The sequence below is a fragment of the Hippocampus guttulatus genome, chromosome 6 (assembly GCF_054856545.1).
Source record: "Hippocampus guttulatus isolate MCC_2025c chromosome 6, RoL_Hgut_1.0, whole genome shotgun sequence".
Taxonomy (NCBI): Eukaryota; Metazoa; Chordata; class Actinopteri; order Syngnathiformes; family Syngnathidae; genus Hippocampus; species Hippocampus guttulatus.
In genome coordinates this window covers 22,479,495-22,502,904 of record NC_141266.1, presented here as the reverse complement: position 1 = coordinate 22,502,904, position 23,410 = coordinate 22,479,495, and the positions used below count along the sequence as shown (strand labels likewise).

Genomic DNA, 23,410 nt, shown 5'->3' with positions numbered 1-23,410 from the left:
TGAGGTGCTCTTCAAGTGAACCGCTGCTGCTTATGGATGCGGGCGTGAATATCCAACGCGTTGCATCACGCTCGGCCTCAGGTGGATGCGCGGGATCACATCCATCAATCGCTCCATCGCTATACGAAACATAACCTTGCCGCGTTACGCATCAATACCAACCATGTTTCAGAATCGGCATCGCGTGGCACGTTTGTGTTCGATCCCCTCGGCGACCTCCAAATAAAATGTGCTCGTAGTTCACAGCTTGCGGACTGATGAATATTTTTCACGTTTGTTTGTCAGGTGTTGCAGAGGCATGGACTGTAACTGCGTCAGTGATCTGCTGCTGCCCCCGGTGCCCGCACTTTGGACGCCAGGTTGGTAACTCCTAACGCTTATATTTCCCCCTTGAAATTAAGAGAAAAACAATTTATCTGTTCCACAAAAGAAATGTTTGTCAGAAGGGAACAAAGTTTTTAGCATCTCACATCTTTCAGGTCAGTCGGGCTGTTGGACTAGGAGCTAAATGTGCGACTGAGTCACTGTCAACTACCATATTGGCCCGAATATTAGACAGTGTTTTTTGCATTGAAATAAGACTGAAAAAGTGGGGGTCGTTTTATATTCGGGGTCTAGATATTATACCCATTCACAACGCTAGATGGCGCCAGGTATCATTGAAGCGAATGCTGAAGTTGGCTCCCCAGGCCAAAGTGAACCCCTGTCACGAAGAATAAAAATAAAAATAGCGGTAGCACGAAGAAGAAAAATAAAAAATAGCGATAAGAAAGAAAAGAGAAGAAAATAGTAGAAGAGATAACAGAAAATGGAGAATCGTAGCGACAATCTGGAGAAAAGTGGGTCGATGATTGGCCAGGTTAACCGGCAGCTGAGGAGAAGTTATGTCATTTACATTTCAAAAATCAGAAGCCATTCATTTATGAAGGTGATTGCACTTTAGTTTACATATTTAAATGTTCAGATATTAAGATTTGAATGAGGCAAAATAACATTTCTCTCAAATATATTGTTCTAACCATTTGTTTCAGATGTACTGTAATTATTTTCTGTATAAAAATTTATTTGGTGTTCAAAAAGTCTTTTTTCAAACTTGAGTCTTGAAAAAGAGGGGGTCATCTTATAATCGGGGCCGTCTTATATATCGGGCCAATACGGTAGTTTGGCGTTTAAAGAACAATGACATGAATGAGGTGACACCAGTTACTCGGTGTTAAAAATACAATATTTCATTTCAACTTCTGTATTTGCTTCCCTGGGTCTGGGCAGGGTGTTGATCCATTGCATAGCCTGGGCGGAGGTCTGCCCTCTGGTCACGCTTTGTGTTGCGCGGCGAGTACAAACACTTGACTCCGTGTGTGTGATGTGCAAACAGGTACCTTTTAAGGCCGGTGTGTGCGTGTGCGTGCACCGCGGCATCAATCAACTCTTTCCTAGATAGTTGTCATCACGCACCTGAGCAATCTGTGCAGCCGAGAGGGCCCGAACGTAGCTCAGGGCACGCGCTGTTCTATTAAACACCTCATCCCTCACCTTCATCGCTCATCCAGACGGCGACCTCTTCGTCCCCGGCGGCCATGGACGGAATTAACGGCAGGCCTCTCTCAAATCCTCCGCTCCCCCACCCCGTTTCCCCCCTCCTCTGCGCAGGGTTCGCCTTCCCGGACTGGGCCTACAAGCCGGAGTCGAGCCCGGGATCGCGGCAGATCCAGCTGTGGCACTTCATCTTGGAGCTACTGCAGAAGGAGGAGTACCAGGGGGTGATCGCGTGGCAGGGCGACTACGGCGAGTTCGTCATCAAGGACCCCGACGAGGTGGCCCGACTGTGGGGGATCAGGAAGTGCAAACCGCACATGAACTACGACAAACTGAGCAGAGCACTCAGGTAGTGGATGAGATGCGTCGCGGTCACAACTGCCTCATGCCGGGTCCGCAAACAAGCACAGGGCTGCTCAATTTCTGGTTGGAAGGCATGAAGACTAGAAGTCATGACTAGCAATTTTTAGACGCAAGCACCGACTACGATATGTTGGGGTAAATTCATTTAGAAAATGCCTCAAAAGTACGCTTCGAACAAGTTCGGTTCATTCATTTTGAATAAAACGCACGACACGGGTAAAACTGGATGGTCGTACGATTTGGCAAATTTTAATCTCTTGCGCGTGCTTTGTGCTTCTGGGACGTTCACGGAACCTTCAAATGCCGAATATTCTCGCGTTGAGTCTGAAATTGACTTTATGTTTAGAAAAGACGTGTCGAAGTTTGTAACCTCTGCCCGGGGGAACATCAATATTCCTCCATTGCAGCTTTTTATCGGCGGCCATCTTAATACAAAGTTGACAGAGGAGCGAGAACAGCAAACAAAGTCAATAAGGATTTCGCCGTAAAGTTTCTGGGACTTTTCAAACTTGTTTCATTGAAACAGGTCTCGAGCAATGCGTGGTTATCACAAATGACTGTGCGCTCCCCCTCCCCTTTCCTTCCTCCTGCTTTTCCTTGCTTTCTTCTTAATGGAGGTTGTCGCGGGAGTCTAATTGTTATGAATTGGCTGGGGCCACAATTAGCCTTCTTGATTAGCCTCACTTAATTGCTCAATTAAGGGCCACTGCGCCATTGGCCACGCCGAGCAAAACCCAAGACGGCGTGTTTGGGGCGCTGATGCATACGTGCTGCTCGAAGCGGGTTGATGTCGGGCATAATGAGGCGTTGAAACATTCAGCTCACTCTATGGGTACTTTCAAACAATGGACGGGCCGCGTTCCGCAAAATGAATAAAGATATTTGTGGTGGGCGGCCCGGTAGTCCAGTGGTTAGCACGTCGGCTTCACAGTGCAGAGGTACCGGGTTCGATTCCAGCTCCGGCCTCCCCGTGTGGAGTTTGCATGTTCTCCCCGGGCCTGCGTGGGTTTTCTCCGGGTACTCCGGTTTCCTCCCACATTCCAAAAGCATGCATGGCGGGCTGATTGGACGCTCTAAATTGTCCCTAGGTGTGAATGTGGGCGTGGATGGTTGTTCGTCTCTGTGTGCCCTGCGATTGGCTGGCAACTGATTCAGGGTGTCCCCCGCCTACTGCCCGGAGACGGCTGGGATAGGCTCCAGCACCCCCCGCGACCCTAGTGAGGATCAAGCGGTTCGGAAAATGGATGGATGGATGGAAGAATAATTTGCTCCACTAGAATCGTTCATACTGACATGACCTCCACCGAGCACAAACGGTCAAACTGTAAGTTGCATCGCTGGTTGTTTAAGTTTAAGAATGTAAAAACACCCTGAAGGTCAAGCAATTCTAAATTTGACTAAAATATTGTGTGCAAACAACACCTGAAGTCACACAACATAACTACTAATCATGCATGCTGTCATGACGGATGTATGAGGCGTCAGACCAGTGTGTGCTTATCTCTGTCTTTGGGCTACATGGCTTTTATTTTCTTTTTAATTGTTTTTTTTTTAAATGAAGTATACATTCATTTACAAGCGGTTCGGAAAATGGATGGATGGATGGATATTTGTGGTTTTTTTGGTTTTTCACACCTCTCCCCCCTCTCCCCCGCCCGAGTGTTCCGTTCTTCCACCTGAGCCAGGTGGCATGAGCACGCACCTCAGTGGTGGCACAGGAAGCTGACATGCCCACTGGGGTCGTTACCATGGAAATCCCCCATTTGGGCACACACACACACACACACACACACTATGTCTCCACACTCTCTGATTGACATGATGTCACTAGTCGGTGATCCTTTTCAGTCGTGTCATTTACCCGTTGCTCCAAAAATGTGCCCATTTTCACGTAACGACAAATCGAACGTGTGACTTTTTCCTGACGAGCAATTAGACGAGCTACTTTTACCACGCAGAGCGCGTTTACTTCTACTTAGAGGTGAAGCTCGTATTTTGACGACGATACCTGATTTCAAACACCATAGTGCTCTCACTTAAGAAAGTCAACAAATACGTGTACGTTAAGATTTAGAAAGATTAATGAAAGGGATACTGGTATTTGCAGCTCGAGCATAGCGAGGCATCGTGGGAGTCATCGTGTTATTTATCATGACAGGATTCACCGGAAAATAAATAACTAAATTCAAAGCTCAAAGACCCTCGTCCCAACATGAACAGGAAGTCAGCCATGCGGGATACTAACGATACCAATGATACATTGCGAGTCTCTGATGTGAAGTGGAATTTTTCATGTGGCCATCTTGCCAGCTAATGGCGGAATCAAACTAAATAAGGCTCACGCGGTATTGAACGAAGGCATCCGGACACAAATGGATTAGAGGAGGGAGGAGACGTCTTAAAAGAAGTGGGAAAGGAGCCGAGCGCCCACCCCGCAGCACGGTTTACTGATTCATTTCCGTAAAAATCCACCAAACCTTGACGCCGGCGTTGTTAAGCCTTCCGCTCCTTCATCCGCCTCATTCGGTTATCTCCGCTGTGTTGCAGGTATTACTACAACAAGCGCATTTTGCACAAAACCAAAGGGAAGCGCTTCACTTACAAGTTTAACTTCAGCAAAGTGGTGCTGGTCAACTACCCCATCCTGGACATGGCCAACTCGCCCTTCTTTCTGGCCCAGAACCACTTCAACGGAGGCTCCGGCGCACCCGACTGCACACCGGAGGTACTCCAACATTTCACACTGGACCGCGTTTCAGCGCAGCTCATCAAATGTCATTTGCATGCTGTGTAGTTAGCATGAAACATAGCCGGGAAAGATCGGCAAAAGGAGGCATGCCGTTTGTTTGTTTGTTTTTTTTTAATCAAGAAATTGATTAGATTCCAACAAAAATCTATTGCTGTCATGTGGTTTCGCCGTTGCAGCTAGCAGGTACCTGCTGAGCCTTTTCTGGATCTATGAAAATCTGTCCAAAAATAATAAGAATCCAGCCTTAACCCAAAAGCTGCCACACATTTTTAAGTGGTTGCGCTGTCTGATGAAAACACGACGGGGAACAAAATCACCTCATGACATGGTTAGCATTGGTTGAAGTTTTGAATTTATTACACTCAAAGGTGTCCTAATAGGAAATTCTGCAACTATTTTGCAATCTGTTCCAGTTAACCCAAAAGTGTATTAGGGATGTAACGATATCCAAAAATCCAAAGATACTGTGGGGAAATATGTGATATGAGAAAATCCCATGACACTGTATAAAATTCATGGTATTGTTAAAAAAAAAGGAAAAAAATCTGATTGGGGGGGCCCCAATATAGAATTTGTGTTTTTGTGCATAACCGCAGTGGCAAGAGGAGTTGCCCGTCATTTTATTGTCAATTGCTCTTCTTGGCTCAGCGGCGCAAAGCAACATGGTCAATGTAGTCCACAATGCTGTTTTTGGGGTGATAGCACGACTCGCACTTGTTCAGGTTATCAATGCATGATTCAAAAAAAAAAAACTTTGTGTGTGTGTATGTGCATACGGGAAAGTTTCCGTGAGATCTGTAAAAAGTACAGTCTTGTCTGCGCCGTGCTTAAGGTCGCGAAAAGACGGCCTTAGGTCGTCCTTAACCCCCCCTCCCCCCCCCCAAACCGCCCCCGGGCCCCCCCCCCCCAAAGACGACATGATCCCCTCTTCTCTCTCATCCCCCGTCTTTGGCGCGTCATCGATCTCAAATGAAAGCAGGGCCGTGTCAGATCAGATCAATGGCGCGCCTCGTTAAGCAAACGCGGATCTGCCGGCTCGGGGACGACGGTCTCGCCTTTCAAACTCGGGGTGACACGGGATATTGATCCGGGGAGAATGGGGACAAAAATCCCCCCTTTGTCACGGCCATTCCCCGGATTCATCTGTTCCATTTGTTTCAGCTCGTCTCGTCGTCCCCGGTGTATTCCACAGCCTGCGTCCTGAGCGAGTGTCACCCCGTCAGATCTGGCTCGCGAGCAGCCCTCAATCGGAGCCGCGCTGTCCTCTCGCTTTCCTCCTCACTTATCCTTCGCAGCCTCAAACGTGTCCTCTCCTCCGGAGCCCCCCCCCCCGATCCCGTGACAGCCTTTTGTATCCCCCGTCCTTGCCTCCGTTCCGTCGCCGTTTGCATCACGCTTGTCAACATATGACGAGGGTGAGCCCGTCTTATTCCGAAGTGTGGGCTTATTTCTACTTCGGAGGGAATGACTTGACATTACGGTCGATGTCCGAGAGCAGTGACGATTTCATTGTTGAACTTGCAGCGCATATAAAAAGTCTACACACCCCTGCTCAAATAATTTTACGTTATATTTATTTAAAAAGAAAAAAAAGACGCAGATGAATCCTTTCACGTGGCCTCCAACCTGGACACCTCAAATGAAATCAAGTGAAGTCTAAAGCAAAGATAAACAACTGTGATGTTGTGGTTGCACAAGTGTGCACACCCTTTGATGATCGGAGGTGTTCAGTAAGAACCAACGACATTCAAACGCATGTTAAATGGTCAGCACACAATTGCCACCATTTAAAGTTCTGTGATGAGCCACAAATAAAGTTCTAGGAGGCTTTCTTGGCTTTCTCGCAAAAGCCTAAAATTGTTTTTTTTTCTCAATTGAGTTGTCCTAGTTATAGATCACATTAATGGTGGAGAATGTTTCGAAATGATTTATCTTGGTCTCAGTTTTTTGTTTTGCCACAAAAAAAGGCATCTGACCGTTTGTTTTCCCCACATGGGATTCTAATGTTGTTCAAGGTATATTCAGACTCATAACTCATTCATAATCATCTTTAGTGGCCAAGTATGTGAAACATACTGAAATTTGTCTTCCTCCAAAGTTTTCAGTGGTCTGGATTTTCCTTTTTTTTTTTTTTTTTTTTTTTACTTTACTCATGGCCGAAGTTCTCATTCCATTGTGTATTTTCCTCGCCATGTAGGCCATCCAGTCTCTGTTCCCTCGCTTGCCAGACGCGGGCAGAGCGTCCTCCCTGTTTGATCGGGGCAGTGCGGCGCCGGGGGCGGAGGGAGACAAGCTGCGACTGGACACGTTTCCGTTCCTCGGTTCAGGTGAGAACACTTGAATGGCATGTGGGGATATTAAAAATAAATAAATTAAAAAAAAAGACACATATTCTCCATTGGGATCCACCAGTGTGAAATTCATCACGTTGTTATGGAAGCGTGGAACTGCCAATGTCGAGTGAATAGTTTTGACTGGGCTATGTTGTCATTCAAACAAGTCTTGTGAAGTCTTTCGAACGTACTGGTCAACGTAACGGTAAAACATCAGCTAAATGCTTATATCATAGCATCCCCCCCCCCCATAATGCTACCTGGTTTTGACTTGTACATGCGCTGAAATGCGCACGATTGCGAAGGTGGAAGTCGGTACCCTGTAGCATTATGGGGGGGAAAAACGTTTGCTATGTTGATTTATTTTTATTTTTTTTTCCGGCATGGCCGCAGTACGCTTTCATTGTCAGTAGCTCAATTGTTGTTCAAGAAAATAAGTGCGATGGCAGCCTGCAGTCAAGATTGTGAGGTGCGGCCCACTTAGCTCATGACTTGTGCCTATCATTGCTAAACAAGTGGAAGGAGGGAAGGAAGGTGAGGTCACTCCACTGTCCGTGACCGACTCTGCTTTATGGCCTATAGACACACACACACACACACACAGACACACATTAGTGCAGAAAGCGAGGGAGCGAGGTACCGTGTAAACACGCACCGACTCGACCCCCTTCGTCCCCCCCCCTCCTCTTCTTCTTCTTCTTCATCCTCCACAGTTTGTCCTGGGGTGTTATTTCCTTCTCCCTCCCATGTGTCCCCGGCGTCCTAATCCCTCCCCAAGCAGGAAGGCCCTAATTGAGGGTGCAGGCTTCAGTTTGTGGCCTGTGGGCGCCCATTACTGTGTTTTCATAAGCAAGCGAGAGAGGCCCGTCTGACTGATTCAATATTCATGTGTCTGCCAGCTACACACGCACACGCACACACTTGAGCGCTGTCAAATTAGGCCCGCATAGTAAATAACGTGGCAGGCTGGCGGATTGAGGGGAAACCGAGGGGTGGGAGTAGGGGGGGGGGGGGGGGGGATGCAGCAGCGAGTTGCTCGGCAGTTGGAAGGAAGTCAGCTGCGCTGGGAGGTGAAGATGCTTTTGTTTGTTGGTCCCAGCGCTCCCACTCAGCCAAACACCAGCATCTTTCTCCTATTAAACCAATAAAAGAGGAAAGTATGATTTTAAATTACATGACTTTATTATTTTTTCAAAATACACAATTTTATTTTTTTTCCCCTCTCATAAGCATGACCAATACACTGGTACATTGACATACGAGTTTGATTCATTCCTAACTACGCTTGCTCAAAACACTCGCATCCCAAATTATCTTTCCCAACTGAAACGAATGAAAATGCCATCAATCTGTGCCAGAGCCCATAAACATACACCAAAAAAAAACTTTTTGTAACATGTTTTCAAATACAGGGTAGGATATGGACCAGGCTGTCACAAAAATCATCATATAATTTACGCTGATTAAACATAAAGCGAGGATCTTCACATTTCCATATCACTCAGCTCACTGGAAAAGCAATAGCTGTCATGTTCTGCGAATTAATTCCTAATTTGAAGAGAGAAAAAAAAAGACAAAATTTACTTTAAGGTGGCCCTGTTGCATTTAAGGTGGTCCTGTTTTATTTAAGGTGGAGCTGCCAAAACAAGCCCCTCCTGTTTGGACTTGTGAATGATGATGACTGAACATTCTTCCATGTTGTATTGTTTTTTGAAACAATTTTTTTGTCCTCCATTTTGTATGTGTGGATTCATTTAACTCTCATGTGGTCCTGTGCGCTAGGTGGCCCCTGCTACACCAAACCGCCATCCCTGCTGGGCGCGTACCCCCGCAGCCCACCTTTCGACTACCCGTGGGGCTTCAACCCCTACCTGCCGGGGGCCTTCTCCCTCAACAACTGTCCCAAACTGCCCCCCGGCTCGCTCTATCCCTCCCAGTTCTACCCCGGTCCCCTACCTAGCGGCCTCTCACAGCTGCCTCACCCCTTCTCCACCCTGCTGCCCCCAGGAGAGGCAACCACTGGTGGGGGTGGCACCAATGTGGCGGCAATATCGGCGGGGGGCCGAGCGGGCCTACCCCCCTACCAGGGGGGCCTGTCACTGGGCCGCACTGAGCTGGGCAACCCTCTCCTGGGCGGGGAGCGTGCCCAGGCCACGCCCCCAAGCCTGGGCCCGGGACGCCAGAGCCCCACGGAGAGGCGGGGCAGCATCAAGCGGGACGCAGAGTCGGACTCGGACCTGGAGATTACCGACCTGAGTGACTGCAGCTCGGACAATGAGCAGGATTTCGCCGCGGCCAAAGACGCCGCGGCGGGGGGGAAGAAGTCAGAGGTGGGGGCAGCGGTGGCCTTACCGCTGCCGCCCATCTCCTCCCTGCCGCCGCCCATGTCTACCCACCCTCTCAAGGGCCTGATGCCTCTCACGCCGCCACCGCTGCCCGCCATCATGCATGAACGCCACAGGGAGAGAGAGACCCTCAAAATGATCCACAGCTAATACTTCTTCTGCCTGTTATTCAGCTGCTCTGCTTTTTTCCCCTTTTGTCCAAGACTTCAACATCAGATGTTTCGTCAAAACTTTTTACAGCGTAACATTTACTTCCCATGGCCATTTGAATCTTCAAATCTACATGAATGGCCTCCACTTGTGTTTCCTGCGTTTGAAACAACGTTCACAAAGTCACGGGCCAATACTGCCACCTGGTGGAGGATTTTGTGTGTCTCTTTAGTAGTCCTGTGCTTGAAATGGTTGCCCCTCATTTTACCTCATTTCAAGTTGTGTGAAAACATTTTGTTTCTGAATTTAATTTAAGATACTTTTCTAGTCTTGTGGGAAATCGTGTAATTCTTTCGTCTGAAATTTGTGTTCAATTTAATGTGCGCCACGTTTCTAATGCTTGACAAAATGTTTTTGTCCTGCTTTCTCGCGTGTCGACATTTATTTAAATTGACTTTAAAAGCCACTAGTGTGAAATTGCTTTCCTGTATTTAATTGTGTCAGACTTTATTTGGGTAGAATTTTTTAAACCACATTTCCAATGGTGTGAAAATACATACATTTCTTTGTAATTTATTTAATTATGTAATGTATTCTAATCTATTTGATTCAAATCACATTCACGGTGAAATCAAAAATGTATTTTGTCTTATATATTCAAATTGGTCAATTTATTTTCATTTCAATTCACTTAAACATGACAAGGATGTTAAAAAATATCTTGCCTATTTTGTTAATTTGTCATGAGAACCACTTTACACTTGATGTGAAAAAATGTTCTTGTATTTTGTATCTTAATTTATTTCAATATAATTTCAACCTAATTTCTAATGGTCTTTTTTTTGCCTCAAATTGTTTTATTGGAAGTTACACAGTACATTATTTATATTCTTGCACATTCTGGGAGATGAAAAAAGGGAAGAAAAGAAGATCAGATTTTAAATTTGTATAAATGCGTGTGTGTGCGCGTATGTTTGTGTATATATTTTAATATGTTGTATATTTAATGACGAGCACCTATGGGGAGAGCTAGCTGTATCGTGGTGATTTTATTCCATATTTAATTCAATATTTCGGGGGGGATAAAGTTACAAGCTTATGTGTATCCAAAGTTTCAATAATTCATAAGCAGATGTTTTTCTATGATGAGCTTATCGGGATCCTGTCCAAGTTTTTAATTGTGCCCAATGGTCTATATAATTTTTAATTTTTAATTTTTTATGTCCACCCCGCGAATCCTTGCTTGTCGATTTATTTTTATATTAGCATCCATCTAGTGTAACAGATTTTTTTCTTTTGCTTTCATTTTAATTTAATTTAATTGCATTCCCTGAAATAATAATAAAAAAAACCCATGAGCCACAATGTATCTTCTACTGTAAAGTTCCAACTGTGACACATAAGCAGCTGTAAATACAGTTTCATGTGTGTGCGTGTGTGTATGCATCTCAAATGTTTTGTTTTACTGTAAAGAGGTCATATGGGGGGTAAAAAAAGATGAATATCTTGAGAAGCAATAAACTTAATTATTTGGGATATTGGACGTTAGTTGGCACTTTCTTGGTTTTATTTCTATCTATCGCGCTATCAAACTTGTTTTTTTGCGACCATGTCGTTATTGATGCGCCAGGCGGCGCCAGACGCCCTCAAGACAAAAGCTTTGAAAAGTACGGTTCGTTATGATGTGTTTGCGTGGTCAACGTCTAAAAATAAATCTATTCATAGCGTCATTAGTAGACGTTACCGTGCCAAAGGATGGCATAATGGGCGTGATTACTGTAAATAACGGGTTTTAACGGTTAAACAGAGATATGAATGTCATTCTGAAGTCGGACATTTACCCCCACGGCCAAGTTAATTTAACGGGGGAAGTTTGTTAACCCAACGAGACACTTGGATTGAAACAATTACAATTTTGCAAGCAATAAAACACTGGATTGAGCATGTCGTGCATAGCGTGATATTTTGCGTTTTAAAATGTCAAATTAAAAAATAAATGCAGTCAATCTTTTTAACGTGTACACTGTACAGTACAAGGGGGACGATTTATTGTGTAACACAATGCAAAGTGACTCTTTCCACCGACTCTTTTTAAAATAAAACTTATGTCCAAATCATATCAGTCATTATTGGGTACTAAATAAATACAATCTTGACATTTAAATAAAATGAATTGACATTTTAGTGAGTGACTAAATTCTCGTGTACTTCCGCGTACCGTTTTCCCCTCCTCCCCTCAACCCCCCACCCCACCTTTGCTCACTTCACTTGATTTGATGACACAACGACAACTTTTTTCCCGACACAAAACACGGTTCAGGCGCTTGGACGGACGTTTTCTCCCTCTTTGCGGGTGAGTAACGCTTTTAAACGTGACCGGCGGTGAGTTGCTTGTGGAATATTTTTTAAAAAGTGCCGAAAAAGAGTGACCGCGAAGGTGTTTTCAGGGGTTTTTTTTTTTGTTTTGTTATGTTTTTGGACGCTGACAAATCCTCCAGCACGGTAACGCTGCCCCGACCGGGGCTGGCGTCGGACTACACTTTCTCCTATTGTGTTTTAAATATAAAAATAAATACACACCGGTTCGTTTTAATGACGCCTTTCAAGGCACTGACCACGGAATGTTGTGATTGTCTGGCGTGAGAACTAGTATGAGGCGGTGTTTGTGTGTTCAAGTGGAGTTGATGTTCAGATCAAACGAGGTGTTGCGTTGACGCGTCACAAAAAGAATCCGATTTCACAGAGTTGGTGGAATTATTGAGTGACAATTTGAGAATTGCTTTTGTTGGTCGAGTCTTTGTGTTGTTAATGTCCTGTGACAGGCCAACAGTAGGCCTGCCCCACAGCGGCGTATGACAAAGGGTGGAAAACCTGCAACCAGTGGGCCATACACAGACCGGCGAGAGCATTTTACGTGGCCCGGCAAGTTCATTTTAAAAGCCCCCAAAACATGAAAAGGATAAATCACACTGTCTGCGGGCACCAGTTAGTCCACCAAATGGGTATCCCGTGGGCCTTTTCTAAAAAAGTAACTTAACATTGATGATACATTGAGATTTTCTAGCAATGTTGTAAAAGGGATTCTTTGAAAATGGTAACACTGGCGGAGATCCATACAAATTGACATTTATTTTTTGGTTTCCTAATTATTGGAAGAATTCACTAACATGAAACATTTCCACATGATTTATTCATTAACATAATAAATACATGATTAAATATATCTAATGCGATTTATAAAATAAAATATTTTTGACTTTTTTAAAGAAAAAAACTTCAAGGGAACTTTTAAAGGAAATGTCTAAAACTTTGAACTCGCAAATTCTCATGCTATATAACAAATGTTTGCTCATCATTTACGTACCAAACCAAAAACAAAATGGCTCCCCTGCATAGCCTCGTTAAAGATGCAGACGAGATCAATAATGAGTGTCTGCATAGTATTGATTACTGCTTTTTGTGTGTGTGTGTGTGTGTGTGCCCTCTCAGGAAACGGCAGTGAACGCATAATTTGCTTCAATAAGCACTGATAGTCAGTTAATCATTGAGCATTTTGGTGGTTTTTGCTTGCCTGTGATGCAGCTGCAGTTGATGGAGACCGTACCAACTTCCTGTCAGAGCGTAAAGGTGGAGGAAGGGGGAGTTGGTGGCACCGCCCACTGGCTGAACAAGTGCGGGCTTGTGTGCAGCCCAAAGGCCACCTTCTCTTCCTTTTAAAGGAAGGTTGCCTGTTTTGTCGCACTTCGCTTCCTCAGTGGCGTCGTAAAACGGCGGCCGCCGTTAGGATACACAGCGGACGGGTCATGGTCACTACACCCGAGTTGGGGTTTAATTCATTATCTCACAATATTCATTAACAACCACACGCAAAGATGTACATTATAAAAGGAACATATAGCCATTGCTTTGTGGAGGCCTAAAAAGCAGGACTTAACATTTAACATTCGATAATCTTCAGCAAAAATTAGGCTGAGCCTGAAAGAGACGTTTTCAGAAATCGACAGAAACTCCCGATTTATATCTTGTTTGCTTGGTGGGTGAAAATGAGCTTGGTGGTTTTTTTAGATCACTTGTGTCCAAGATGAGCGGTCTGCACGAACAACTTCTTCAATTTCATCTGCGTTGCGTTCATAGCGAGGATCTTCACATTTCCATATCACTCAGCTCACTGGAAAAGCAAGAAAATGGAAAGAGTTATACCCCGTCTGTCGTGGAGAGTTTTGCGGCAGCCGGTTAGGGAGAGCTGAAGCGAGACGCCCAGCAAGCGAGTGAGAATGAAGTCATTCATGGGACGCCTGGAAAAAGTCCCACTCGCTGGGTGGATGTTGAAAGCTTGCACTCGGGTCTTTAAAGAAAACATAGTTATGCATTAGGAAAGTTATCTTCGCTAAACGCTAGCAAGCAACGCAAAATGCCATCGACATGCTAACGGCTAGCATCGACAGTTGGGGTTTTAGAAGTCATATACTTCGTATCTAGTATACTTTTGGCCATATATTCTTCATCCTCTACAAATGACTACTATAACGGCATATTATTGAGTTACTAAGAGTAGGGGGGGAAAAAGCATTATTTGTTTCTGTCTTCATGCCTATGATTAAATTGGCCAGATGATTAATGAGACTTTTTTTGTGTGTCTTTAGCGTGACTGTTGGGTACCCCAAACAAAAAGACTGCTTTGATCCGGATCACTTGTTATGTACAGTAGACTGACCTGGGCCATAAGAGAGAAGGCCATTCATCAGAATATGCTCTCAGAGTACCCCCCCCCCCTCCCCTCCCCAATGTAACTTTCCCCGAAATTGGTGTCAGGTTAGCTGCGCCTTGTTGTCTCCTTGCTAGCAAAAAACGCTTCCAATGTTCTACATGGAGGCTATATCAAAGCAAATGAAATCCAGACACACACAGCAGACTTATAAATAAACGACTCAGTGTCCCATAGTGGCATGAGTGTGTTTGGCCTCGGCAATTAGACCTCTGCGTGTGCGCGCGCACACACACACGGAAGCAGTTAGCGCTTGGGAAGTGCCAATCCATGCCAGTCGATAGCTTCTGGCCTATCAAATGTTTCCATGGTGTCTGTGACCTCCATATTGAGAGGGGACTAGGGGGGCAGTGCGATGAGGGTCGATGATGAGGGAGCTGCGAAAGGGTGAAACGTTCTCTGGATGGAATAAGAAGAACACTTAATGGTCACTCGAGTCGTAGAAAAGCGTCAGTGATATTGCAGCCGAGTGACATTGAAAGAGAAGTGGCAAGCCGTTGTCTGGTTTTGGCCGCTATGTCACGCTAGTGAAATGACATTAAGTGGCGCTTGTCTGCCTGCCATGGGGGGTTATAAGGTGCACAGGGGCTTGCTTTCTGGGTTGTTGTTGTTGTTGTTTGTTTTTTGCACTGAAAGTCTTTTCACTATACAGTCGTGCCTTTCAACAAAAGTCCTTAATTTCTGATCTCAAATCGTTTTTCCCCATTGAAATGAATGGAAATGCCCTTTATCTGTTCCAGCCTCCCAAACACCCAAAATTTGCAATGTTTTCTTTGAATCAGAAAAATAGCATTCAATAATATACCTTCGAAAAACTGTTATGACATCATTAATTAAATAGATTGAAATTAATTGCCACATTGCAGCGGGACTTGTTCTGCCTGGAACTCCAGTGGCATTCAAATCAATGGCTCTCAGCTCATCAGTGCAGCACTTATATTAATATTTCTATGCAAAGAATGAAGAATATGTACCAAAGACAGGTGGGATAGGCTCTAACACGCCTCGCGACCCTTGTGGGCATAAACGGATTGGAAAAAATGTATGTGTGTGTGAATGTGTGATTGGATAAGTCCTTTTGTCTTGAAACTATATCTGAAAAATGGCTGCTTATTTTTAATTTTAATTTCCCTCTCTATTGACATCGATTGGACTGCGCAGGCATCTCTAATGTAGTGCCTTGCTAGCACCGCAGCGGCCGTGTGGCCAGTGCTTTGTTTTTAGCCGGCTGTCAGAGTGGCGGTGAGATTGCTGGGATAACTTTGCCCTTTGTATGCGGCACACACGTGGACAGACGGGCGGACGTTGGCTGGCGTTTGTTGAGAGAGTTTGGGTTGGGAGTGGGGGGGTATCCAGAAGCGGGTTATTCCTGCCCCGAAGGTGTCTGCCTGTCTGCTTGCTGGCGCAAGTGATATTACAAGCTGCACAAGAAAATGACTGTTCGAGTTTTAGTGGACATTAGTGAATTTTGCAGCCAGTGTTGCAAAATTGGTTACGTTGCCGCAGATTTTTGCAGCCTGGTTGGAAGCTCTAACTAGCCAGCAGAGATAAAAATGGATGATTATTTATAGCGTAGACAGTCAAGTAAATTTATTGTTCTGTGGCCTTAGCCGAAAACAATCATCTTGATCCAGTACTGTGGTGCCTTGGGATAGAAGTGACCCTTTTTTTAACTGTTTGATGCTGGTAAGCTCCAATCACTTCCAAATAAGCAGCACAAAGGCAAATATTGAAAAATTCTTTTGAAAAAGAGTCTTGAAGATATTTAATGTCAAGCACAATTGAAGTTTACTGTCAAACTTAACAGAGCTTGGGCTGAGGTATGTCCGCTTCACATCATGCTAACACCTAATCCAAAGCGCCATTCACATGCTAACGGTTAGCATTGATACTAGCGGTTTGAGAAGAACAGATATTTGAACACAAGCGATGAAGCAACGCATGAAGACGCATGAAGAGAGAGATTGCAGTACTCACGAGGCATGTATTCTTTCTTTATCCTCTACTGAAATTATGAATGACATCTTAGTCACTGACCAATGGAGAAGATTAAGTTTTCTTCTTCTTTTGTGCCTGCCTGACTGCAGTACAGTATTATGCTCCCTCCTGATGGGTGAGGTGGGCAAACCAGATGGACCAGTGCATTTTATTTATTTATTTTTTACTCAAATATACTTTTTTCCCCTCCAAAATAGTGCCTTTTCACTTTTAGTACTTATGACATTTTTTTCTCAAAAATATCAAATTTATTTCTCAACGTTTTTACTTTTATATATTTTAATAATTCTATTTTTAAAAATCCACCTTTTTCTCTCAAACACCCAAATGCTCCACTTACTCGTGGAAAAAGAACACTGCCACAGAACTTGGTCGACAGACGAGAGCCTGGCTGCTGCTGCTTCAGTGTTCAGTGAGCCAGAGCAGAAGCGTCGCAGCACACGAGACAGGAAACAGCTGCACTTGTGAAAGATGTTTTGTGTTGCCCCTCACATTTTCCAACTCTGCGTGAGCATGGTACTTTCAAATTGCCCGTCCGTTGGCTGTATGCTCCTTTGTTCCCAGCCAGTCACAGCCTTTACATTTCTGTTTCACGCGTTCAATCATGCAACATCAAACGGTCAAGCTCCAATGTCGTTCAGTCGAGTGAACACCTCGGCCACGTCCCAATTGTTGGATCGTTTTATTTATTGGGTTGCCAGCAAAGTTTGACACTTGTATAAACATAGTACCGGTATTCCGATTCTAGATATTGCATTTGTGGAATGAATTCAGGAGCAAAATCCACCCGTTTTCATCCATCTGAGGGGGCGGCCATTTTGCCACTTGCTGTCGACTGAAAATGACATCATAGTGGCTCAGGGGCACAGCTTGTCACATGACTAAACCCAGAACACGGGGGTGCTGTGACATTCGTTACCCGAGCGCTAAATGCTGCCCATTGTCAAGTGAGTTGAGGTCACCTCGTAGCTTAAGTATGTGCTTGTAAGTCAAAAAACATCTGAACCATGGCTCGTATCTCAAGGCACCACTGTACCAGTCATGTAGTGAGTCCGTAAAACATGCCCGATGCTCTTATGTAATCGTGGCTGTGTGATGGCATGCTGAACAGAAAGACATTAACAGGCGCGCACACACACACGCACACCTACACACAAAGAGGCAGCAGTGTGTTTTCACCGAGGTGTTAGCTTACGTCACCTTTGCCAGCTGCATCCAAAAAGCATTTGTCCCCCGGTGGAAGTGTTTAGTGTGTTTGTAAAGAGAGAACATTGTTCATGGTCACTTACTCCCTCCCCCCCATCCCCTACAAAAAAAAAACAAAAAAAAATTTCAGGTGATTCTTTTTTTCACCGTGTTTTTTTCCCCGCACTTGACCTTCTGCGCCTTGTTATTTTTTGCCTCCTCTCTTATTTGTGTCCTCCCTGGTCTGCGATGCCCCCCACCCTCGGTTTTTACTCCTTCTCTCTCACTCTGTTTAGTCTATGGGCTGGGGGTAGGGTGTGGGTGGCGTTCTGTCCTAAAAGCTGTAAAAACGCCGCCTAAGGTCCTGGAAGGCAGTAAAAAAAAGAACATGTTTAAACAGCAGTGGTTCTCAATTATTTTCAGTTAAAATATTCTCCTAATAATATTATACTCTCCAACATGACTCTTAATCGTGTCATTTGTCTATACAATTAGTAAGTATACCTCTGAATAACATTAAATCTTTTATAACATTAAATAAAACAAACAAAAAAAATCGAAATCTGCTGAATAACATTTTTTTATAATCCCTGTGCCACTGCCACCTACGTGACTGTGTGTGCAATTATATTACTTTATACATTTTTAATGCAATAATGAAATGAAATATTAATGCAATTACATACCTGTATATTCTTAATCATTCATTATTCATTAATATGATATTTTTTCCCCTTTTTAGTGCAAATGAATATCGTCAACTCAATATCAGTTATCAGTCTTGTTGTCTAATAAAAAGATTGGTATCAGCCCTGGAAAAAAAAAAAGAACAACATAAAAGTCTGTCTCTCCTAAAGAATTTCAGTGGGCCTTACATCCTTTAGTTTTTCATTTTGTAGCCCTCGAAAAAAAGTTTGCACACCGCTGATTTCGTGTGATGAGGCTCCACTGTATGTCGGTTTTGCTGCTTGAGGCCACACGGTGCTTCTTCTTTTGTTCGTCAGCGGGTTTTGTTGCCGTGTCACCTTCCTGTGCCGCTTCCTCATGTCAGTGCAAAGGCCAGCTCTCATTCTTACACTCTTACACCTTTTTTTCCTTCCATTCCTGCTGTCTGGCTTTCCCTTTCTCCCATCTGATGGCGCTGGGAGGAAATTCTCTGATAGCTTCCTCAGGAAATTACGCCCACTTCCTGTCTGTGCGCCTTACCACCTTCCACTCCCCCAGTGCTGTTCTCTCTCTTTCTCTGTAAGTCTTGTGTGTGTGGGTGTGTGCTGTTGGGAATCCCCTCCTTACTGGTGTCTAATGAGCCCATGCGGCCGGATGAGCACGGCAAGTACACGGCAGCCATTAGCCGCCGTGACCACCGGGGCTATTTTTGTGCCACCGCCCTGGTTGAGCACAAGAGGACAGGAAGTGGGCTCCATTGTGAGCGCCTGTAAGAGGAGAGCGATGACCCGACATGTCGATCGACCAGGTGCACCTGGGAATGCTTCCATGGGCAACATTTTTTGATCTGATGCTTAAAAGAAAGACCATTTTTCTTTTAGCTGTCCTAAGTTTGATGCTAGACATGAGACTTACACTCAGCTGGTTTAATTGCTTATCAAATTGGTTTTTGCCCATTGACATGAAAAACAAAAAGATGTTCTTGCAAAAGAAAAAAAATGCCATGCTAATATTGTACGTCAGATTAAAAAGAAATGAGGAAATTAAATATTAATACATTCAACCGTTTGTGCATATTCTCCTCGTTTGATGTTTAGTTTGACAGCAAACCTCAAATCCGCGCGGCATATAGCATGTTGAAGCCTCTTGTTTGAAGAATTGTTCTGTCTACCAAAAACCGCTGCCTGCTGTGAAGTGACTCGAGTTGACACCGCCATACTTTGGCACATTACACATGCAGGAAGCTGATGTGTATCAATATTATAAGAACATTTTTCACCATGGTAGAGTTTGTAGAACCTTCAAGATGTCATATTAATTTGTATAGCCTTTGTTCCATTGCTTCCTAAGTGGTGTTGGACTGCGGCCTGGAGGACGGAGGAATGCTGCATTAAAGACCAGTTGTTTCACACTCGGGCACACACACACACACACACACACACGTGTGCACACGCTCTCTCTGGCTCCCCACAATCACATTGGAATGGCCCCCTCCCACATATGTGGCGAGTCTTAACTCTAAAACACACACACACACACACACACACACACAGAAGCACATACGCTTGATGGCTATCATTAGATTGATGCCACCTGACACTTACTAAGAACTGGAATGTGTTAGGCGGGAGAGCAGCAAAACTATCCCCTCCTCTCCCGCCACCTCGTAGAAACCTCCGATAAGCCAGACCTTTCTAACGATGCTAAGCTAACGAGGCTAACATTCCCCACTTGCTCCCCTTTGACCTCCACAGCTGACTTGAGCTTCACACTCGGGTCGCCACATGCGTCACACTCGCTCACTTTTGACATGGCGTGGTACAGCCGTCGGACTTCAGCTCAGCGAGCTCCAAAAACATTGGCTTGCGTGGTGTGCGTTTTTTGTGTTTTGTTTTTTTTTGCGGGGGGCGGGGGGTGGCAAACACACAGAGTATGCGCTAGGCTAGTTAGAATGTGTGTGTAACAGTCACAGGAAAAAAATTAAGTGGCGTGAATGGCAAACATCATGACATGTTTCTTCGTTGTATCTTAAATCATTATTTGATTGTGTGTGTTTTTATTGTTTTATAGTTTGAGGTGTCATAAAAGCAAAACGTGAAGTTGGCGGAACAACTAATGCTCATAACAAAAGAATGGTTAAAATATACTGTATATATAAAATAATCTGATGAAAAGAGAGTCTTCACTTTATTTTTTGAGGCCATTCCTGCCGCCCCGTTCACCACTCAAAGCTGTCCAAAATGAACGAACAATGACCAATAACAAATATGTGCCGCAACGATACACACCTCGAATGACTAAGCAAGGAGTGTGTGGTTGTGCGAGCAGTCACACTGGTCAGAATCGGTTAAGTAAGCCGCTTCAACCAACACTGAGCCAACAAATTAAAGTGGAATTAAAAACGGCGGGCCCAGACAAACGCAAATGGCTAGCTAACATTTAGCTTAGCATACACAGCCTATACTGTACTGTACATGCGTACATCTACATTAATGGTATGTTTTCAGACTGCTGTGCTAAAATTTGTTTGCTGTTTGGGCAGCTGAATGAAGCCATAACCATGTGCTCGCCCCCTGGTGGTTGGCTGACTTATAGGGAGGAAAAAGTGCTTGATTCAATCAATATACTGCACAGTCCAAATTTTAAATGTCAATATCAAGTCCCACCCACCCCCCCCCCCCCCAAAAATTATCTCGAAAGAGCCTATTTATCACTTTTGTTGTCCTTTTTTCTTTTTTTTTTTTAAGCATCCTTAGCACTTCAGCTGTCAACTGTTCCTTTGAGATTGGAGAGTGTCATGTATGTCTCTCCGGCGTTATTGTTTGGCTTGGTGACGTGGGCGGCGTTTGATTTGGTTTGGTTAACCCTCCCCACGCGAGCGGCTCCAAAACTACCCGCAGCGCACCGCCAGTGACCACGAATGAATGAACGCATTCTTCCTCTCTGTCGCTCGGTCGATGGCTCGGTTTCGCCCTCGTCCCGCTCAGTCCAAGCTTTGTTGCAGAAGAACTCCCTTTCACCCTGAATGGCTTGTCAGCTCTCCTGGCAGCCTGATGAACGCTGCATTTACACGTCGACGCCTTCCTTCCTCGTAAAAAGGAGAGTCTGCATGTTGAGTACAGTGAGGTCGGTGATGCTGCTGATTGAATTTCACCACCGTTTTCCCCTGCGGGAAATCATGGCCATAGCAGTAGATGATCTTTCTTAAATGTTAATTTTTTTCAGGGGGGTGGGGGGGGGGGTTCTGTTTATGTGGTCCAATGAATTGCTTGTGCATGATGGTGTTGCTATTTTAATGCAAGTCAGATTTCAGATCTTGTATCTGACAAGAAAGTGTCTGCCTGTGTCAATAATCAGAGCCATTTGATTGCATGACTTCAAAGCTTCCATTGTACGTGTTCACGCAGGTTTCCTCTCAATATTTTCGTAATGTGACAACTTTTCATCTTTTTCATTTTACCGTCAAATTGAAATGGCATTGCCAATTTCTCACATATGCTGAAATTAACAATTTAAAAAAAATGTACGACCGTTTTGAGCACTTTCGCTCAACATTTTCCAAAATTCCCTCATTGTAATTGTAATTCTTTTTGCGGTGCAGTTGTAGCGTTGTGTAACTTTTGTCCATATCCATGTACGCATCTGCTCCAAAACACCGGTTGTTTTTCTTTCCTGTTTAGTCTGCATCACCTTCCCCTTGCTTATTACTCAAGCTTCCAACAACACAAAGCTCTTACATCAAGAGCACAAAATCAGCTGCGAACCACTTGGGGAGTCATTTTTGCCGTGGCATGATAGGTTCCCGTCTTGTGTGATGTTTGCAAAGATGTTCGTGTAATTGTGCATTTCACGACGCAGTCCATGGCCAATTTGACCTTTTTTTTTTGGGGGGGGGGCAGATTGAAGCACATTGCTTTGCAATTTATTGCCTATTTTACAACCGGTTGTCTACTTTTTAGGAGCAGTTTTACAAGTTGTGGATACATTTTCCTACACATGTATGAGTTTGGGCAACTTTTAAAATGTTTTATAGATTGAATCGTCTTGCTTTGCAATTTTAGGAAGTTTGCGACCAAAAACCTAAAAATGTGATGACCAATTTTCTAAGGAATTGTACGTATGAGTTTAACAACCAATTTGGAAAAAATATCGACTGACCATTTTGACAAATTTTGCTCCAAATTTCATTTCAAATGTAATAAATTCCACAAGTATTAATGAATATATTTATTTATTTACCTATTTATTTATTTGATGAATTGCCCTGCTTTGTAATTAATTTTGCAGCCAATTTTACTCATTTTACAACCAACATTGCAAATTACATAACCAGATGTATTGATCAACCATTTTTACGATTGTGCAATTTTTAATTCAGATTGTTTTTTTTTTTTCTTCCCTATTTAGGCTGCATGACCCTCCCTTGTTAGTCAGTGTGCCGGCAACACAGTGCTCTTACACAATGAGCGCTTAATGAGCTGGAACCACTTGGCAAGTCATTTATAAGGCAAACATACACTTGGCCCGCAGTCTCTTGACCTTACCACAAAAGGCTCGTCTCACTTGGCCCGTGGCCTGCGTCGGCAGCCCACGCATATCGCGTAACCGCACTGCGCGATGACCTCGGTGTGGAATTAAAATGAGATAATTCAACTGCGGAAGAGAGTCAGCCGTAATGACGCCGCTTCGTTCCCGTAAGGAGTTGGCGTTCCTCGTTCCGTTCACTCCTCTGTGAGGTAGTTTCAGTGGTGTTGTTCCGCGTGCCGAATCGACAGGCGCTGCCTTTCGAGGAGTCTGTCACCCTCGGCTGTTTTTTAGCGACAGACTGAATGAAACAGGAGTATAATTGTAAATACATTGAGACCAGCGTTGTGTTCGATAGAGTAGAAAGCTTCCATTATTCAGTGATTCCAGCCTAAAATTGGATGGAAAAGAAGGCATCATGCTGTCAACCACAAGCCAAAATGTTGCAGGCACTCTGCTTGTGCAGAACCTAATTAGCCTTCCTCTACTGTACATATAATTTATTTTTTATTTTTTTTAGACTGAAAATACAAATGGAAAGATGGCTGGAATGGGGCTACACCTCAATTGGCATGAGAGCGGTTGATGAGGTCCATGCTCGAGGGCAGGCGTGTCCAACCCCAGTGCTTGAGGGTCCCTCTCCGGCCTGTTTTAAAATGTCTCCCAAATATTGTGGGTTTTGAATGGGCTTTCACTTGTATTACGCTTTTCGACCTGAGGTACTCCAAGTGCATTCATTTTCCCTCCGGACGACGCAGCGTCAGGATGAACTGAGGGTTCAGACATCATCACCGGG

At 44.3% G+C, this 23,410-nt stretch overlaps 2 protein-coding genes across 6 annotated transcripts in view; both read left to right on the top strand.

Moving 5' to 3' along the window:
* Positions 1 to 1,577: 1,577 nt before the first annotated feature.
* On the top strand, positions 1,578 to 10,955 carry erfl1 (Ets2 repressor factor like 1). Its single transcript, XM_086113865.1, has 4 exons — positions 1,578 to 1,885; positions 4,447 to 4,624; positions 6,846 to 6,975; positions 8,764 to 10,955. The coding sequence occupies exons 1-4, from the start codon at positions 1,578 to 1,580 to the stop codon at positions 9,474 to 9,476; spliced, it is 1,329 nt and encodes a 442-aa protein (XP_085969991.1). The 3' UTR covers positions 9,477 to 10,955.
* A 763-nt stretch (positions 10,956 to 11,718) lies between these two features.
* The window catches only part of arhgef1 (Rho guanine nucleotide exchange factor (GEF) 1), a 32,706-nt gene continuing 21,014 nt past the window's right edge, over positions 11,719 to 23,410 (top strand). For 4 of the 5 annotated variants that reach the window (XM_086113203.1, XM_086113204.1, XM_086113200.1 and 1 more), the window contains exon 1: positions 11,719 to 11,829. The gene's annotated coding sequence lies outside the window, so the exon portion shown is untranslated. The remainder of the gene's footprint in view (positions 11,830 to 23,410) is intronic. The other variant, XM_086113202.1, reaches the window with a different exon arrangement.

Coding starts and splice junctions, on each gene's coding strand:
- erfl1 (XM_086113865.1), top strand. CDS start 1,578: ATGGACGGAATTAACGGCAGGCCTCTCTCAAATCCTCCGCTCCCCCAC. Junction 1,886..4,446: donor AAACTGAGCAGAGCACTCAG/GTAGTGGATGAG, acceptor GCTGTGTTGCAG/GTATTACTACAACAAGCGCA. Junction 4,625..6,845: donor CACCCGACTGCACACCGGAG/GTACTCCAACAT, acceptor CTCGCCATGTAG/GCCATCCAGTCTCTGTTCCC.